The sequence below is a fragment of the Pristiophorus japonicus genome, chromosome 3, assembly GCF_044704955.1.
Source record: "Pristiophorus japonicus isolate sPriJap1 chromosome 3, sPriJap1.hap1, whole genome shotgun sequence".
Taxonomy (NCBI): Eukaryota; Metazoa; Chordata; class Chondrichthyes; family Pristiophoridae; genus Pristiophorus; species Pristiophorus japonicus.
In genome coordinates, this window is record NC_091979.1 from 86045449 (window position 1) to 86064131 (window position 18683).

The window sequence follows — 18683 nt, forward strand, 5'->3', positions numbered from 1 at the left end:
TAGATGATGATGATGAGTTTATCATAACAAAAGATGAAATTAGTAAAAATCTAGACGAAGAGAAAATAACTAGAGGCAGCCAGCATGGATTTCAGAAAGACAGATCATGCTCAACAAATCTGAGGAGGTGACTGATATGATGGATGAAGGAAAATGCAATAGATGTGGTGCAGATGGACTTTCAGAAAATGTTTGACAAGGTAGCACACAGGAGACTATTAGAGAAAATAAAGGAGTATGAAATTATAGGAAGGGTGGAAAATTGGATTAAAAGTTGGTTAGAGGGGAGGAAACAGAAAATAAGAGTTAAGGACAGTTTCTCAGTGATTGGAAGTCAGTCGTGATGTTCCAGTGTTCCTTTCTGGGGCACTTTCTGTTCACTGTTACATCAATGATTTGGATATAGAACTGGAAGGAGTGGTGTCCAAATTGACAGCCAATATTACAATAGGAGGCATAGTAAATAATTCTGAGGAGCAAAGGAAGCTGCAAAGAGATACTTAAAGGACAGTAAAATGATGGAAAAAAGTGGCACGTGGAATTCATGTCAGTATGTGCGAGGTGACACATTCTAGTTGAAAAAAAGTATAAGTAATAATTATACATTGGATGGGAACGTTTGGTGATTTGGAATGGAGTGATGTAAGAGATTAGGACAGAGAACAGGATCACCTTTTTAAAAAAAAATATATTTAGGGTTGTGATGCTGTGGAATGCACCACTAGAATTGTTGATTGAAGCAGAGACTATGTCAACATTTAAGAACAGGTTAGGGATTTGGGAACAGACTGGGCATATGGGATTTGGACTACTGCTTGTGTGGAGGATACATACTAACACAGACTGGTTGGTTGTAATTGGTCTGTCTAAAATTCTGAAACCAACATCAAATGTTGAATTAAAAAATATTACCTTGTGACAAATGTCAATAGCATCAACAAATCGTTTTGCCTTCAAGTAGTTAAAGGCCAGCTTGTACCCTGTCAAAATAAAAGTAGTATCAATTTTCTGAGCCAGTGTTGCACATGGATACATTTGAGAATCCATATATCAGTTCCTGGCATATACCAATAATTTTGAACTTACCTATTGTTGGATTTGTCTGGTTACAATACTTCCAAGCCATCTCATAATTAATGGCTGCATCTTTATAAGATTGTTCTTTCTCCATGATGTATCCCATATATTCATATGCCTTGCAGCAGGACTGAGGAAACAAACATCTGTTAATAGATTCAGAGACATAAGAAAGAAAGAACCAATGAACTAAGGACACAAATTTCTAAAAATGTACTGGGACCAAGATGTGCCCAGTGAGACCTACTATTGCAGTTCTCACCAAAAGCTCATGGGGTCAGCAGCAGCCGCTGTTTTGCATGACAATGGCAGGGCAGGCACCATTTAAATATTTCAGGTCTTTTCTTCGGAGATTCGAATCGTCATTTTGGCCTAGTCTCAAGATGCACCTCCACTGACCCTACCAAGATCCTTTTGAGGGTCGAAGATATACAACCCTCAACAGTACAAGACCTGATCCCTGCACCTCTTATACAGATGGCCTTGTTTGGGGTGGGCAGAGGTCCTTCCCCGAAATGCCATCCTGGAATCGCAATGATTAGACCTGGATAAACCACATCCTGGCCCTCTCAAATTTGCTGATGACACCATAATATGACAGTACGTTAAGCTCTACCACACTTCACTCTCAGCCAAATCCTATTATTACAGGATTACACCAGAGTTCAAGGACAAACCACAACTGCTTTTCACCAGGATGACTGCTTTCCCCTGCCGCCCCCCCCACCCCCCCATTTCTCCTGCTCCCTCCATCCTCACCTGCAATGTCAACTTGTACTCTAAGATTGAGGCCATTGGTGCAGCTACTCGGGCTGCCACCTCCCCCTCCTTTTAACCAACTCGTAGTCCCACACTCACCACACCCCGAATCCTGTCATTTTATATTCTCTAACATCTCCCACACTTTCTCCAAGCTTATCAGTTTCATGTGGTTTTAATTAGCACAAGAAATTATAAAGTATTTCAAAGTATTTACAGTATGGAAGCAGGTCATTCAGCCCAAGAGGTCCATGTTAACGTTTATGCTCAACACGAATCTCCTCCCACCCCTTTTCATCTAATCCCATCAACATTTCCTTCTATTCCTTTCTCCCTCATGTGCTTATCTAGTTTCCCCTTGAATGCATTTATGCTATTCGCCTCAACTACTTCCTGTGGTAGCGAGTTCCACATTCTAGCCACACTCTGGGTAAAGAGTGGGATAAGGGTAATGCATGTGATCAAAATGCGGATCGCTTTTTAGAATGCATCCGAAAGTTCTTTCTCGATCAGTATGTTTCCAGTACAACAAGGAAGAAAAACACTGCTTGATTTAATTCTGGGAAATAAGAACTGAAGTAAAAGTGGCGGAACAATTGAGAAAATTATGATGACAACATAGTTAAGTTCAATGTGAAAAAAGGAAAGGAGAATGAAGTATCGAAGATAAGTGGGCTGGACTAGAAAAAGGCATCTCTGTGCTTGATGTCCTACATTGGCTCCCAGTCCGGCAACACCTCGATTTCAAAATTCTCCTCCTGGTTTTGAAATCCGTCCAAGACTTTGGCCCTCCCTATCTCTTCCACTGAGATCTTTGCGCTCCGCCAATTTTGGCCTCTTGCGCATCCCCGATTTTAATCACTCCACCATTGTCGGCTGTGCCTTCAGCTGCCGAGGCCCTAAACTCTGGAATGCCCTTCCTAAACCTCTCCGCCTCTCTCCTCCTTTAAGATGCTCCTGTAAACCTATCTCTTTGATCAAGCTTTTAGTCATCTGTCCTATTAACTCCTTATGTAACTTGGTGTCCAATTTTGTTTGATAAAGCTCCTGTGAAGCGCCTCGGCACGTTTTGCTATGTTAAAAGGCGCTGTATAAATTGCAAGTTGTTGTTGTAGTTTAATGAGATAAAAAGGAATCTCCCCAAATTAACAGCGCAGACAAGTTAGAAAATAGGAATAAAAAAATCTTCAAATCTGCATGCCTAGAGTATAAACTTAATGGGCCTGAAATTTGGGTCGGAGGCTTCCTTCGGACGAACGCCTCCGACCCAAGAACTTTTTCCGAAAAGTACTTGGTAGTCCCAGAGGCGCCTGCGATTGCAGTGGGAGGCCTTCTCTTCCTGCGCTTCGGAGTGCGCCCCCGTCCGAGGTTTTCACGAAGTAGGTGGAGTCACGTGTGACTGGACAACTAATCAGGTACAGTATGCTCATTGATAGCAATGAGAACTCCGTATCTCCGAGTTCTTATTGCTATCAATGAGAAAAAAAAAACACATTAAGCACAACATAAAAAAATGTTAATTCATTGAAATTAAAGTTAATTAAATGTTTTAGAAAAACAATATTTTAAAAATATTTTAATAGGGTTCAACATAAACTTACCTTAGTGGGCAGGGTTTTTAAACATAAATATGTATATTTAAATTTTATTTTTATATGTTTAAAACTCTTAAGAGGATTGAGTTCTGTGGATAAACAACAATTAAAACTAAACAACCTGAGAAAGGAGAAACAAGAAAGAACTAGAGCTAATAATATGAAATAAACCTGGAAGAATATGGAAATTTTAATGGGGGATGTGAAAAGAGGTACTAAAAAGGAAATATGAAAAATGCTAGATGTTAATATTAAAAGAAATAATGGCTTTTTAAGCATATTAAATTTAAGAGAATAATTTAAGATTAGCACTGCTGAGAAATGAATGGGGGAATCCAATTGTGAAGGATTAAGACAGTGGAAAAAAAAATTTGCATCAATGTTTACAAATGATGGTAAAAGTAAAAGTCCAAGTGTACTCGAGGATTTGGAAAAATTGTCAGACAGTTGTAGAAAAGGATTTGGCTCTGAAAAATTAGAACTCAAAAGCATCCTAGACTGCTGAATGAAGTTGGAGAGGAGATATTAAGGGCTCAAGTTTCCACATGATTCGCGCCTGATTTTTTAGGAGCAACTGGTGGAGAACGGACTATTTTAGAAATCACAATTCTCCACATTTTTTTTTCTGCAGTTCTAGTCAGGTAGAACAGTTCTAGTTTAGAACAGAATTTTTTCTTCAAAAGGGGGCGTGTCCGGCCACTGACACCTGATTTGAAAGTTTCCACAGTGAAAATGTACTCCAAACTAAAGTAGAATGGCGCCAGTGAAGATTTTTGTAGAACTGAAAAAACCTGTTCTACACATTAAAAAATCAGGCGCAGGTTACAAATTAGACGTCCAGAACGAGATAGGGGGGGGGGGGGGGGGGGGGAGAAGGGAACTCATTAAATTCGACAATAAATCCTTATTTATACTTCTACAAATATTATACAAATAAATCCAACCTGAATAAACATTTATAAGCCAAGAAAAGATTAAATAAACCATCTTCCTACCTGTGTGAAAGTGCTTCAGCCAGGGAGAATTCTGCAGCTGTTCGTGCCGCTGAGTGAGAGAGGGGGGGGAGGGAGAGAGGGGGGGAGGGAGAGAGAAGGGGAGGGGGAGAGAAGGGGAGGGGGAGAGAAGGGGAGGGGGAGGGGGAGAGAAGGGGAGGGGGAGGGAGAGGGAGAGAGAAGGGGAGGGGGAGGGAGAGAGAAGGGGAGGGGGAGGGAGAGAGAAGGGGAGGGGGAGGGAGAGAGAAGGGGAGGGGGAGGGAGAGAGAAGGGGAGGGGGAGGGAGAGAGAAGGGGAGGGGGAGGGAGAGAGAAGGGGAGGGGGAGGGAGAGAGAAGGGGAGAGGGAGGGAGAGAGAAGGGGAGAGGGAGGGAGAGAGAGGAGAGGGGAGGGAGAGGGAGGGGGAGGGGAGAGGAGAGGAGAGGAGAAGGGGAGGGGGTGTCGGGTCGGGGCGGGGGGGGGGAAACGGGTGTCGGGGCGGGGCGGGAGCGGGTGTCGGGTCGGGGCGGGGGAGCGGGTGTCGGGTCGGGGCGGGGGAGCGGGTGTCGGGTCGGGTTGGCGGGGGGGGGGGGGGGGAAGCAGGAGCTGGCCGTGGGAGGAGCCTCATTCACGCAGCCCCAGTGAGGCCATTGGACCAGGGCTAGGGGCTGCGTGCTTCGGGCCCCTCCCACACAGTTCGGCGCCTGGAGCGACTGCACTTGCGTGCCGACTGTAGCGCGCATGTGCAGAGGTCCCGGCACTGTTTTCAGCGCCGGGACCTGGCTCCGCCCCCCCACAGCTCGTGCCGGCTGCGCCGAGGGCCACAGGACCTGTAAGTCGGTGGAGAATACCGAGGATTTTTTTAGGCGCCGTTTTAGGCGCGAAAAACGGGCGCCCAGCTCGGAGGGGCGCCCTTTTTTTTTCCTGTGGAAACTTGGGCCCAATGCCTCTGACCTGATTAGATATGTAAATTGTTCCTGGGGGCCAGAAGGTAGCGAAAGTAACGTATCTGTTCAAGGAGGGAGGGAGGGAGGGAGGGAGGCAGGGAGGCAGGGAGAGAGAAAGAAATACTTTTTTTTTGGTGTAATCTTATTGTAATGTGGCTAAATGATGCAGCCAATCTTCACACAGCAAGGTCCCACTAACCGTAGAGAGATAAACTGCTTAGGATTACATATGATATACGACACAGAAACAGGCCATTTGGCCCAACCAGTCCATGTCGGCGTTTATGCTCCATTCAAGCCTCCTCCCGTCTTTCCTCATCTAAATCCATCAGCATAAACCTCTATTCCCTTCTCCCTCATATGCTTGTCAAGCCTCCCCTTAAATGTATCTATACTATTCGCTTCAACCACTCCCTGTAGTAGCGAGTTCCACACTCACCATTCTTTGGTTAAATAAGTTTCTGCTGAATTCCCTATTGAATTTCTTGGTGATGACTATCTTATATTGTTGGCCTCTAGTTATGCTCTTCCCCACAAGTGGAAACATTCTCTCTCATCCATTCTATCAAAACTTTTCATAATTTTAAAGACCTCTATTAGGTCACCTCATAGCCTTCTTTTTTCAAGAGAAAAGAGTGGATTCATCCTTTCCTGAAATGTATACCCTCACATTTCTGGTATATTCCTTGTAAATCTTCGTTGCATCCTCTCCAGTGCCACTATGTCCTTTTTATAATATGGCGACCAGAACTGTACTGATTACTCGAAGTGTGGTCTAACCAAGATTCAATACAGGTTTAGCATAACTTCCCTACTTTTTAATTCTATACCTTTAGAAATAAACCCGAGTGCTTGGTTTGCTTGCTAACCCATGTTGCAACTTTTAGTGATTTGTGTATTTGTACTCTCGAGATCCCTTTGTTCCTCTACCTCACCTAGACTCGCACCTTCCAAGTAATAAGTGACCTCCCTATTCTTCTTACCAAAATGTAATTCCTCACATTTATCTGTGTTGAACTTCATTTACCAATTATATGCCCATTCTGCGGTTATTAATGTCGTCTTGTCATTTGTTGCAGTCCTCCTTAGTATTGACTATGTTCCCCCAATTTGGTGTCATCTGCAAATTTAGAAATTGTGTTTTTGATTCCAAAGTCTAAATTGTTAATATAAATTATGAACAACAGTGATCCCAGCACTGATCCTTGTGGAACACCACTACCCACCTTCTGCCACTGTGAATAGCTACCTTTTACCCCTACTCTCTGCTTTATATCTTAAAGCCAGCTAGCGATCCATTTTACTACTTGCTCCCTGACTCTGCATTCTCTGACTTTGTTCATCAGTCTGTTATGGGGTACTTTATCAAAGGCCTTTTGAAAACCTAGATAAATTACATCTACTGTATTACCATTGTCTATTCTCTCTGTTACCTCTTCAAAAAATTCAATGAGATTGGTCAAGCCAGACTTTCCCTTTTGAAATCCATGCTGACTATTCAAGATCACAAGACAAGAACACAAGAAATAGGAGCAGTAGGCCATTGGACCCCTCGAGCCTTTCGCCATTTAATAAGGTCATGGCTTATTTGATCATGGACTCAGTTCCACTTCCCTGCCCGCTCCCCATAACCCTTTATTCCCTTATCGCTCAAAAATCTATCTGTCTCTGCCTTAAATATGTTCAAAGACCCAGGCTCCACAGCTCTCTGAGGCAATGAATTCCACACATTTACAACCCTCTGCGAGAAGAAATTCCTCCTCATCTCAGCTTTAAATGGGCGGCCCCCTATTCTGAGACTATGCCCCCTAGTTTTAGTTTCACCCCATGAATGGAAATTTACTCTCTGCATCCACCTTGTTGAGGCCCCTCATTATCTTAAATGTTTCGATAAGATCACCTCATTCTTCTGAACTCCAATGAGTATAGGCTCAACCTATCTTCATAAGTCAACCCCCTCATCTCCAGAATCAACCTAGTGAACCTTCTCTGAACAGCATCCAATGCAAGTATATCCTTTCTTCAATACAGAGACCAAAACTGCATGCAGTACTCCAGGTGTGGCCTCACCAATACCCTGTACAGTTGTAGCAGGACTTCTCTGCTTTTATATTCTATCCCCCTTGCATTAAAGGCCAACATTCCATTTGCCTTCCTGATTAGTGCTGTACCTGCACACTAACTTTGTGGTTCATGCACAAGGACCCCCAGGTTCCTCTGTACTGAAGCACTTTGCAATTTTTTTCCATTTAAATTATAATTTGCTTTTCTATTTTTTCTGCCAAAGTGCAACGGCCATCACACGCTAAAAAAATCCACACACAGGCATCTTCCACCCCTTCAAATGGAGTTCAGGACTGGAACATTGGGTCCTTCATTGAAACATCTGTGAACTCTTGTGGAAGCAAGTCATCCTCGCTCGAGGGACCGCCTATGATGATGAAATAGTTGAGGCCCCAGCACTGATCCCTGCGGCACCTCACTAGTTACTGTTTGCCAACTGGAAAATGACCCCTTTATCCCGACTCTCTCTTTTCTGGTATCATCCTTGTAAATCTTTGTTGCACCCTCTCCATTATTATATTTTTTGTTTCTAGATGTTCTTCTATTTTCTCCTTTAGTAGGGGTTTCATTATTTGTTCTACTACTGATGTTAAGCTGACTGGTCTATAATTCCCTGGGCAACCAAATAACCAGATCACCTGTCTTGATAGTGTTGGTTGAGGGATAAATGCCCCATCAGCAGTAATGGTTGGAGTGGAAATTCTAACTTTTAAAAAAGGAAGCGGATTAACAGTTGAAAAGTAAATTGTGAAAGAATATGGTAAAGGGTAGGGAAGTGGGACCGAGTAGATAACGTATTCTTGAGAATTGGCGCTGTCCAATGAGCCAGAAGTCCTCTTTCTGTGCTGTAAAATTCCACGACTCATTCGAATATATAGCCAGAATAATAGTGTACAAGTCTTCAGAGGTTATAATAAAGCTTTGAAATGCTTTTGAAATGATTAACCATGTTTTTACAGTCAAAGTGTCATAAAAAAACACATATGGCTAGACTTTCCACTTTTGTGCAAATCGGCCAAAAATAGTTGTTATTTCCAGTGTTGGCAGTAAATATGGGTTTTGAGATCGCCGGATTATCGCCCATTTTCAAAATCCCAACATTCCATTTTATTAAATGGGCGTTACCGCAAGTGATCTGAAATGGGCGTTAGCATTAACATTTTTTGACCTTCTGCCATAAAGTGTCGGCATCCATAGCAACAGCATGGCAATGGTCGCTTCCCGCGTTTCAGGAAGTCAGGGGTCATCATTACATGCGCAAAAGAGGAGAGAGAGAGAAAGGGAGCAGAGAGGAACTGAAAGCATGTGGGTGTGGTGTGTGCATGTTTGGCTGTTTTGGGAGGTAGATGTGAGATTTTCCAGCAGCAAAAAGAATTCAGAGCACAAAACATTGTTCCCACCGAATTTTTGGGGGAATTTTTTTTATTTTTTTTTATTTACAATGGAAGGGATGGAGGAGGTGACACAGCATGCTGTGGAGACTGACCTAGTGAAAGCAGTGAGGTGGGAGAGGAACAATTGGGAGGTCGAAAAAGAGCAAGGAGATTCTCGGACGAGGCAAATGCCTCCCTCCTACAGGAGGTCGAGTCACGCTGGGGTCAATTGACCCAGTAGGCTTGGTCTACCAGAGGATATGGGCCGACATAGCCGAGGTGGTCTCGTCGGCTACCAATGAGGTGCGTGAGGGCAACCAATGCTGCAAGCGCTGGAACGACCTTGTCAGATCTGCCAGAGTAGGTATTACAATCATTTACATTTACTTATATATTTATATAATTTGAATTGTAAGTGTAATGAGTGATTAAAATCAGCTGTGATGTCTTGCACTTATACCGGGAATGTTTTCCTCAAAGCCTGTGTTCATTGTTACGTCTTTAGGTAAAGAATGATAATGTTCATGATCTTGGTCAAGTCCAGAACCAGGGGACAGAGTCTAAGGATAAGGGGTAAGCCATTTAGGACTGAGATGAGGAGAAACTTCTTCACTCAGAGAATTGTTAACCTGTGGAATTCCCTACCGCAGAGAGTCGTTGATGCCAGTTCATTGGATATATGCAAGAGGGAGTTTGATATGGCCCTTACTGCTAAAGGGATCAAGGGGTATGGAGAGAAAGCAGGAAAGGGGCTCTGAGGTGAATGATCAGCCATGATCTTACTGAATGGTGGTGCAGGCTCGAAGGATCGAATGGCCTACTCCTGCACCTATTTTCTATGTTCCTATGTTTCATAATAATCATGATTACATCTGTTGGTTATGTGTTGTATCAGTCTCTGTGACAGTACCTAGCAATAATCTCACGCAATGATCTCATGCCATGTCGTGTTGGTGTTACCTTTTACAGAAGAAGCTTTTGAGGAATAGGGCCGAGCAGAGGCGAACGGGTGGCAGGTCACCAGTCATCAGTGACCTCACCGATATTGAGGAGCGGGTGCTGGCACTAGTGGGGAGCCACCCCCGGTCGGACATGCAAGCAGCTGCAGAACCTGATGTGATGCCACGTGAGTAAAGTATACACCATTGCGTGATGTAAAGTCAATAGATATCACACCCACTCATATCTGACCAATAATATATGATAGATGATTGATAAAAATGTTCTCTAAATAATGATGGCCTCATGAGAATCATTCCAATGCAGAATTTGGTGATGGTCATGAAATGTGATGTCTGTGATGATTTTGATAGCAGTGGTGCTTTTGTCGTGCATATGCTGTGTGTAGTGCTGGAATCATCTTGTGACCCTAGCACCTCCTTCTCCTCTAATAACCTCATTTATGTTTTGCAGCTCAGCCAGGAGCACGGCCCCATGCAAGACCACCGAGCCCAGAAGGTGGAATCGAGGGGCCGGACTCAACGGACGATCCTCCATCTGGTGCTGAGGAGCCCCGATTCTCGCCCGTGGATCTGCTGGGTCTCTTCTCCACAGATGACACCATCGCCAAGCTCCATATCGCAGTCCACACCAAAGGCATCGAGTGTTCCTGCTACCATTCCCACCTCCACCGCGGAGGTACTGGGCCCAAGCACCTTGCCACAGGGCACGCGAGGTGTCTCCAGGACGGCGCCAACCAAGCGGAGCTTGGTTCGACACGGCAGGCCTGCTCCACGAGTGGCAGATCGGAGCGGGGACATGGTAGACTTGTCCAGGAGGAGTGCTGACATAGGTCAGCAGATCCTCCAGACAATGGGGGGCATATCCCAAGAGCTGGCCAGCATGTCCGCCTCCATGATGGAGTACATGCCACGGATGGTGGAGGCCCTGGAGGTGATAGCCAGGAACACTGGTGGGAGAGGCCTCCCAGTGGTCCCGGAGTGTGGTACTGCACCTCAAGGTGCCGCACTCCCATTGCTAACAATACATGACAGCCAGGAGAAAGATCTTGCTTCTGGCTCGGAGCAGGTTCCCACCTCGGGACTGTCCTCTCCTGTATCCGTCCAGCCAGCAGTTCAAGCAGCGCCAGAGGAGCTCCTCGGCCAGGTGGCTTGGAGTCAAGAGGGGAAGGGGAAGGGTAGAAGTGGGGGGGGGGGGGGGGAGAAAGTAAAGTGAGGTGCATGGTCGCAGGTGTTGTCTTGGTCATATTTTTGTTGTTGGTGCTAATTTGTTGGGAGGTTTGAGGAAGTGGGGGGGGGGGGAGGGAGGGGGCTACCTTGTTGGTTTGCATTTGTGTTCTGTGTTGTTGGAAATGTTGACCATTTGATTGATCTAAATGTTATAAATTTATTGTGGGGTGGGGTGTTTTTTTAGTTATAATTCTGATTTCATACAAATGTTCTCATTAAATGTTTTTTATTTAACATAATCTTGTTGCGCATTGTCTCAGATAGCTGCACCGTTACACACTGGTGATTCCTTAACATGAAAGGAGATAATTAAACTTAACATAAATCAACTTAAACTGTAACTGTCACCAAGGTGATGCACACCATTGGTGTATGAGCTGCAGACACAGCAGTGTTGCAGCTTTGTAAATACTAGCAACGTTATTTCAAGCAAAGCGTTCATTTATGAGCTGCTGACGTAAGAGTCTTGCAGCTATATAGCCACCACAGGCCCTTTCCTGCGGTCTAGAGGGGGGGCGGGAGCATGGTTTCAGCATCAGTCTGGCCCGAGGTCAGCATCCTCGTCCTCCTCTTCCTCTCTCTCCTGAGGTGGACCGGCAGTCCCTTCTGGCAATTCTTGTCCCCTCCTGATAGCCAAGTGTGCTGTGCAGCATGGAGCACACTACCACCAATTGAGCTACCTGCCTCCAGAGTGGTCCAGGCATCTAAATCGCTGCTTAAGCATGCCAATGGTTTTCTCGACGATATAGCGTGTGGCTCCTTGGCTCTCGTCGTATCGCTCCTTGGCTTCTGTCTGAGTGTTACGCAGCGGGGGGCTCATCAGCCAGGTGGCGAGGCCATATCCTTTGTCACCAAGCATCCAACATTGACCTTGTGGTTTACTGGTAAACATGTCAGATACAGCACTCTCACACAGGATGTGAGTATCATGGATGCTGCCTGTAAATTTTGCATTCACTGGCAAAATAATTTGCTGGTGGTCGACAATGAGTTGCATCATCAGGGAGTGGAATCCTTTTCAGTTCAGAAAAACCTCTGTATCCTGAAAAGGTGCCCGCATGGCGATGTGTGTACACCTGCAACTTGGCGAAGTTAGCAATTCAGTAGAATCCTAGAGCCCTCTCAGTCTGTGCCTCTCTGGTCATAGGGAAGCTGATAAAAGTCCATCCTGCGTGCATAAAGGGCTTCAGTGACCTGTCGAATGCAGCAATGTGTGGCATGCTGAGATATACCGCAAATGTCATCAGCTGAGGCCTGAAAGGAACCCGATGGGTGGAATGAAAGTGCCGAGGTGACCTTGACGTTGACGGACAGTGCGGTCCTGATGGTGCTAGCAGGCTGCACATCTCCCCTGATGAGCTGGCATACCTCATTGATAACCACCTTGTGGAAGCGCAGCCTCCTAAGGCAGGAGTTATCGGACAAGTTCAGGTAAGACCGCTTCTCCCTGTAAGTGCGTGAGGTGTAAGGTCTCGTCCTCCTCAGCAGTCTGGCACGCCTTTGACTGGGCACATAATGCTGTTGAATATACCTTCTGCCATCTCTAGTCTGCAACATGTGCGTGGTCATCATATCAGGCTGAGAAATGACAGGCCCCATTCCAATAACTAACAGTATTATACCTATTGTTCACTAACAATAATTTTTCCCACTAAGACACCTAAACTAAATTCCAATCATCCACAGTATGATAAGATGTTTCTTCAGATGTTCAAATCACCTTAAAAGAACTCCACAGTACCTCAATACTCCCCAGAAGTTGAAGCAGCCTTTTAAATTAAGCGACCTGCGATTTACAAAATGGTGTCCATACCGCTGTGATTAGTTCAGGAGAGAGCAACTTTTTCACAGCGGTTTTTTCGGCGATAATTATTTTCAGCGATATGTGTGCGAGGTGCTGAAAGTAATGCTCAGCGATATTTTGGGCGTTAGTTTCGCCCATTCTGATCTTTACGCCGAAAGAAAGTGGGTGGGCAGTATTATTATTTCTCGGCAGTAAATACATGCCGAAAGTTACGCTGGACGATAAGTGATCGATACATGGGCGTTAGTTTCCATTTTGTGCCTAAACGAGCGATATCTGGGCGTTGTACCCCATCTCAGCATTAAAATGGACATCAAGTAGGCGGTATCGATGCAAAAGAAGTGGAAAGTCTAGCCCAAAGGCCTAGCTTTTACAGTCTGCAGCGAAGGAACAGTGCTTGCAATTCACTATGCTGACAGCTGCTCAGAGATTTCATGGGTTTCTGAGCAGAGACTTGCTGCCATTGGGTGTCTGATCTGGCGCAATGCCCTCAATAGGGGATCTGTGGCATGCGTGAGGCTCTTCAACCAATTAGATTGAAGAATCCTTGCTGAAACTCAGAGCCTAAACCAAGAAGTATAAACCAGGAATTATAAATTAGATTTAAATCAAGTGTAGAAAACAAAATAAAGATTTGGAAAGAAAGATGGGATTATGAGAGAGAGAGAGATTAAAAAGACAGACAGTAAATTGGACAACAACTTCCGGAGTAAACATATGCACAGTTAAACACAGAAATCCAGAAGTTGCGGTCCGAGTCACCCTGCTCTTCCACAGACTCGGCACTGAAATCAACGCAAGGGTGTGAAGTTGTGGAAGTTACCTACTAATTACCCACTCAACAGGGCAAAAAAAAAAATTAGGGCTGGTGAGCTCCGGTGGAAATTAAAAAAAATATATATTTAATTTTTTCTAAGAGCTCAAAAATTAATTAAATTCTGAAGGAATGAGACTCCTTGTAAAATGCCATTTTCAGGGTCAGAGAGGTTGTTTGGCAGCAATTACGACACTGTTAAAAACTTACTTACACCTGAATGCACCAGCCCTAATCTTTTCTGGCATGGTTAGTAGGTGACTAGTGGATAAGTAACTTCACGTCCTTACATTGATTTCAATGCTGAGTCTATTGGCAAGGTGCTATTGTAACATAGAAACGTAGAAAATAGGTGCAGGAGTAGGCCATTCGGCCCTTCGAGCCTGCACCACCATTCAATAAAATAATGGCTGATCATTTACCTCAGTACCTCTTTCCTGCTTTCTCTCTATATCCCTTTAGCCATAAGGGCCATATCTAACTCCCTCTTGAATATCAACAACTCTCTGCAGTAGGGAATTCCACAGGTTAACAACTCTCTGAGTGAAGAAGTTTCTCCTCATCTCAGTCCTAAATGGTTTACCCCTTATCCTTAGACTGCGTCCCCAGCTTGTGGACTTCCCCAACATCGGGAATATTCTTCCTGCATCGTACCTGCCCAGTCCTGTCAGAATTTTAGATGTTTCCATGAGATCCCCTCTCATGCTTCTAAACGCCAGTGAATACAGGCCCAGTCGATCCAGTCTCTTCGATGTCAGTCCTGCCATGCCAGGAATCAGTTACGTGAACATTCACTGCACTCCCTCAATAGCAAGAACGTCCTTCCTCAGATTAGGAGACCAAAACTAAACACAATATTCCAGATGAGGCCTCACCAAGGCCCTGTACAACTGCAGTAAGACCTCCCTGCTCCGATATTCAAATCCCCTAGCTATGAAGGCCAACATACCATTTGCCTTCTTCACCGCCTGCTGTACCTGTATGCCAACTTTCAATGACTGATGAACCACGCCACCCAGGTCTCGTTGCACCTCCCCCTTTCCTAATTTGCCGCCATTCAGATAATATTCTGCCTTTGTGTTTTTGCCACTAAAGTGGATAACCTCACATTTATCCACATTATACTGCATCTACCATGCATTTGCCCACTCACCTAACCTGTCCAAGTAACCCTGCAGCCTCTTAGCATCCTCCTCACAGCTCACACCGCCACCCAGCTTAGTGTCATCTGCACACTTGGAGATACTACACTCAATTCTAAATCATTGATGTATAGTGTAAATAGCTGTGGTCCCAGCACTGAGCCCTGCGGCACTCCACTAGTCACTGCCTGCCATTCTGAAAAGGACCCGTTTATCCTGACTCTCTGCTTCCTATCTGCCAACCAGTTCTCTATCCACGTCAGTACATTACCCCCAATATCATGTGCTTTAATTTTGCACACCAATCTCGTGTGGGACCTTGTCAAAAGCCTTTTGAAAGTCCAAATACACCACATCCACTGGTTCTCTTTTGTCCACTCTGCTAGTTACACCCTCAAAAAATTCTGGAAGATTTGTCAAGCATGATTTCCCTTTCATAAATCCATGCCGACTTGGGCCGATCCAGTCATTGCTTTCCAAATGCGCTGCTACTTCATCTTTAATAATTGATTCCAACATTTTCCCCACTACTGATGTCAGGCTAACCCGTCTATAATTACCCGTTTTCTCGCTCACTCCTTTTTTAAAAAGTGATGTTACATTAGTGACCCTCCAGACCGTAGGAACTGATCCAGAGTCGATAACCTGTTGGAAATTGATCACCAATGCATCCACTATTTCTAGGGCCACTTCCTTAAGTACTCTGGGATGCACACTATCAGGCCCCGGGGATTTATCGGCCTTCAATCCCATCAATTTCCTTAACACAATTTCCCGCCTAATAAGGATTTCCTTCAGTTCCTCCTTCTCACTAGACCCTCCGGTTCCTTAATATTTCTGGAAGGTTATTTGTGTCTTCCTTCGTGAAGACAGAACCGAAGTATTTGTTCAACTGGTCTGCCATTTCTTTGTTCCCCATTATAAATTCACCTGAATCTGACTGCAAGGGACCTACATTTGTTTTCACTAATCTTTTTCCCTTCACATACCTAGAGAAGCTTTTGCAGTCAGTTTTTATGTTCCCAGCAAGTTCTCTCTCACACTCTATTTTCCCCCTCCAAATTAAATCCTTTGTCCTCCTCTGCTGAATTCTAAATTTCTCCCATTCCTCAGGTTTGCTGCTTTTTCTGGCCAATTTATATGCCTCTTCCTTGGATTTAACACTATTCTTAATTTCCCTTGTTAGCCTCGGTTGAGCCACCTTCCCCCGTTTTATTTTCACTCCAGACAGGGATGTATAATTGTTGAAGTTCATCCATGTGATCTTTAAATGTTTACCATTGCCTATCCACCGTCAACCCTTTAAGTATCATTTGCCAATCTATTCTAGCCAATTCACGTCTCATACCATCGAAGTTACCTTTCCTTAACTTCAGGACCCTAGTCTCTGAATTAACTGTGTCGCTCTCCATCTTAATAAAGAATTCTACCATATAATGGTCACTCTTCCCCAAGGGGCATCGCACAAAAAGATTGCTAATTAGTCCTTTCTCATTACACATCACTCAGTATAGGATGGCCAGCTCTCTCGTTGGTTCCTCGACATATTGGTCTAGAAAACCATTCCTAATACACTCCAGGAAATCCTCCTCCACTGTATTGCTACCAATTTGGTTAGCCCAATCTGTATGTAGATTAAAGTCACCCATGATAACTGCTGTACCTTTATTGCACGCATAACCTAATTTCTTGTTTGATGCTGTCCCCAACCTCACTACTACTGTTTGGTGGTCTGTACACAACTCCCACGAACGTTTTCTGCCCTTTGGTATTCCGCAGCTCCACCCTTACAGATTCCACATCATCCAATCTAATGTCCTTCCTTACGATTGCCTTCGTTTTCTCTTCAACCAGCAACGCTACCCCACCTCCTTTTCCTTTCTGTCTATCCTTCCTGAATGTTGAATACTCCTGGATGTTGAGTTCCCAGCCTTGGTCACCCTGGAGCCATGTCTCCGTGATGCCAATTATATCATATTCGTTAATTGCTGCCTGCGCAGTTAATTCGTCCAACTTATTACGAATACTCCTCCCATTGAGGCACAGAGCCTTTAGGCTTGTCCTTTTAAACCTACTTTGCCACTTTCGAATTTTGCTGTAATGTGACCCTTTTTGATTTTTGCCTTGGGTTTCTCTGCCTTCCACTTTTACTTTTCTTCTTTCTATCTTTTGCTTCTGCCCCCATTCTACTTCCCTCTGTCTCCCTGCATAGGTTTCCACCCCCCTGCCATATTAGTTTAACCCCTCCCCAACAACACTAGCAAACACTCTCCCTAGGACATTGGTTCCAGTTCTGCCCAGGTGCAGACCGTCCGGTTTGTACTGGTTCCACCTTCCCCAGAACCTGTTCCAATGTCCCAGGAATTTGAATCCCTTCCTTCTGCACCACTCCTCAAGCCACGTATTCATCTTAGCTATCCTGCAATTCCTACTCTGACTAGCACGTGACACTGGCAGCAATCCTGAGATTGCACAGCCTGTGGAGAAACAGGGGAACATGGACCGCAACTTCCGGATTTCTGCATTCAACATGTGCGTACTCCGGATGTTGCTGTCCGATTTACTCCATAATAACGGTGAGCGCTGTTGGAAGAAATGGAAATTACTTGAATGAAAATATAAGCCATATACACACATTAGGGAGAACTTGTTAATTGTTCTGTATTCAATAGTCTGCCAGATAGTACAGGCAAAAACATTGGGGTTGTTCAAGAAATCATTGGATGTTGTAATGGGAACATTAAGGTAGAAAAGGGAGAAGTTTTGATGGGCTAAATTGTCTCCATGTATCTCTGTTTTTCTTCAGATTTTATGAATCTAACAGTAAGAATAGGCTGAGACTACAGTCTTCAAGAGACAGTGGGGTAAATTTGCATCTTCACCACATGGGTGATAAAGCTGGTGGTTTCCTGGCAGTTATGCAACCTGCCCAGTTTTCATTCGTTCCATTGATTTAAGTGGAATGAAAATAGGGCGGGCTCTACAACAGGTGGCCAATCCACTCTGCCAGATAGCCATTCATGCAGTCAAGACAAAAATTTACTCGTCCGCCTCGAGGTCTCCCAATTATGATTATCTAGCACAAACTACATCTCATTGCATTATGTTAAAAGAAACAAATGGACTGTAAACACAAAATGTAATGCATGTCTAGTCCGTTATTAATCTCTAAGTGGCTCACTTTTGGAATCAATAACCGCTTTTACCTTATTGTGCCGAAGACAGCGTTTAAGAAGTTCAACTGCCATATCAAATTTTCCGGACTGAATGTAAACATCAGCTAGAAGCAACCAACTCTTTTCCAACTCTTCTGCATCAATTGCATTCCAGTTTAATTTTGCAATGCGTTTCAGCTGATTTCTTGCACGAGGAGTCTGCTTTAAAATCATGTATGCTGTGGCCATTCCAAATAGTGCAGGAACATGGTCCTTCTGTATCAAGAATAGTTGTACCAAATTATTAAATCAAATAATGCATTGTAGTTCTACAGATGCCTTTAAAATAATTTCTTGCGGGCTTGCACAGGATTGAACTAAGCTTAGTTAAATTACATTTGAGCATGAAGAATCTGCAAACAAATTAATTTTGCAACATCTTTATTCTCTCAGCACTACATTTCAGAATTTGTTTCCCTAGACATCTGAAAATATTTTTCATAACCTCCTAAAAATCTAGGGCAAATGGCCTGTGGTCTTAAAATGCTAGTTGCGAAAATCTTTATAAGTTGTGGAGCAATCTATCAAATAAATAATAGTGAACGTAGATTCCGAAGAAGAAGATCCTGCCTGACCAAAGTCGTTGACATTGTGAAAAAATGACAACCCAAGTGGACTATGGAATAGCTTATGATATAGTCTTCCAAAAAGCACAAGATAAAGTTCTACATAAAAGGCTATTATTTAAGCTCAAAGCTTTGGGGATTTAAGGTAAATCGTGGTAATGTTTGTGG

The 18683-nt window shown here is 44.1% G+C and overlaps 1 protein-coding gene across 2 annotated transcripts in view; it reads right to left on the reverse strand.

Moving 5' to 3' along the window:
• Positions 1-18683, reverse strand: part of ttc21b (tetratricopeptide repeat domain 21B) — a 181668-nt gene that overhangs the window by 15313 nt on the left and 147672 nt on the right. For both annotated transcript variants that reach the window (XM_070875514.1, XM_070875515.1), the window contains exons 26-28: positions 17941-18165; positions 1087-1207; positions 913-980 (exon numbers count right to left, since the gene is read on the reverse strand). In XM_070875514.1, coding sequence (XP_070731615.1) covers positions 913-980; positions 1087-1207; positions 17941-18165 — 414 coding nt within the window. The remainder of the gene's footprint in view (positions 1-912; positions 981-1086; positions 1208-17940; positions 18166-18683) is intronic.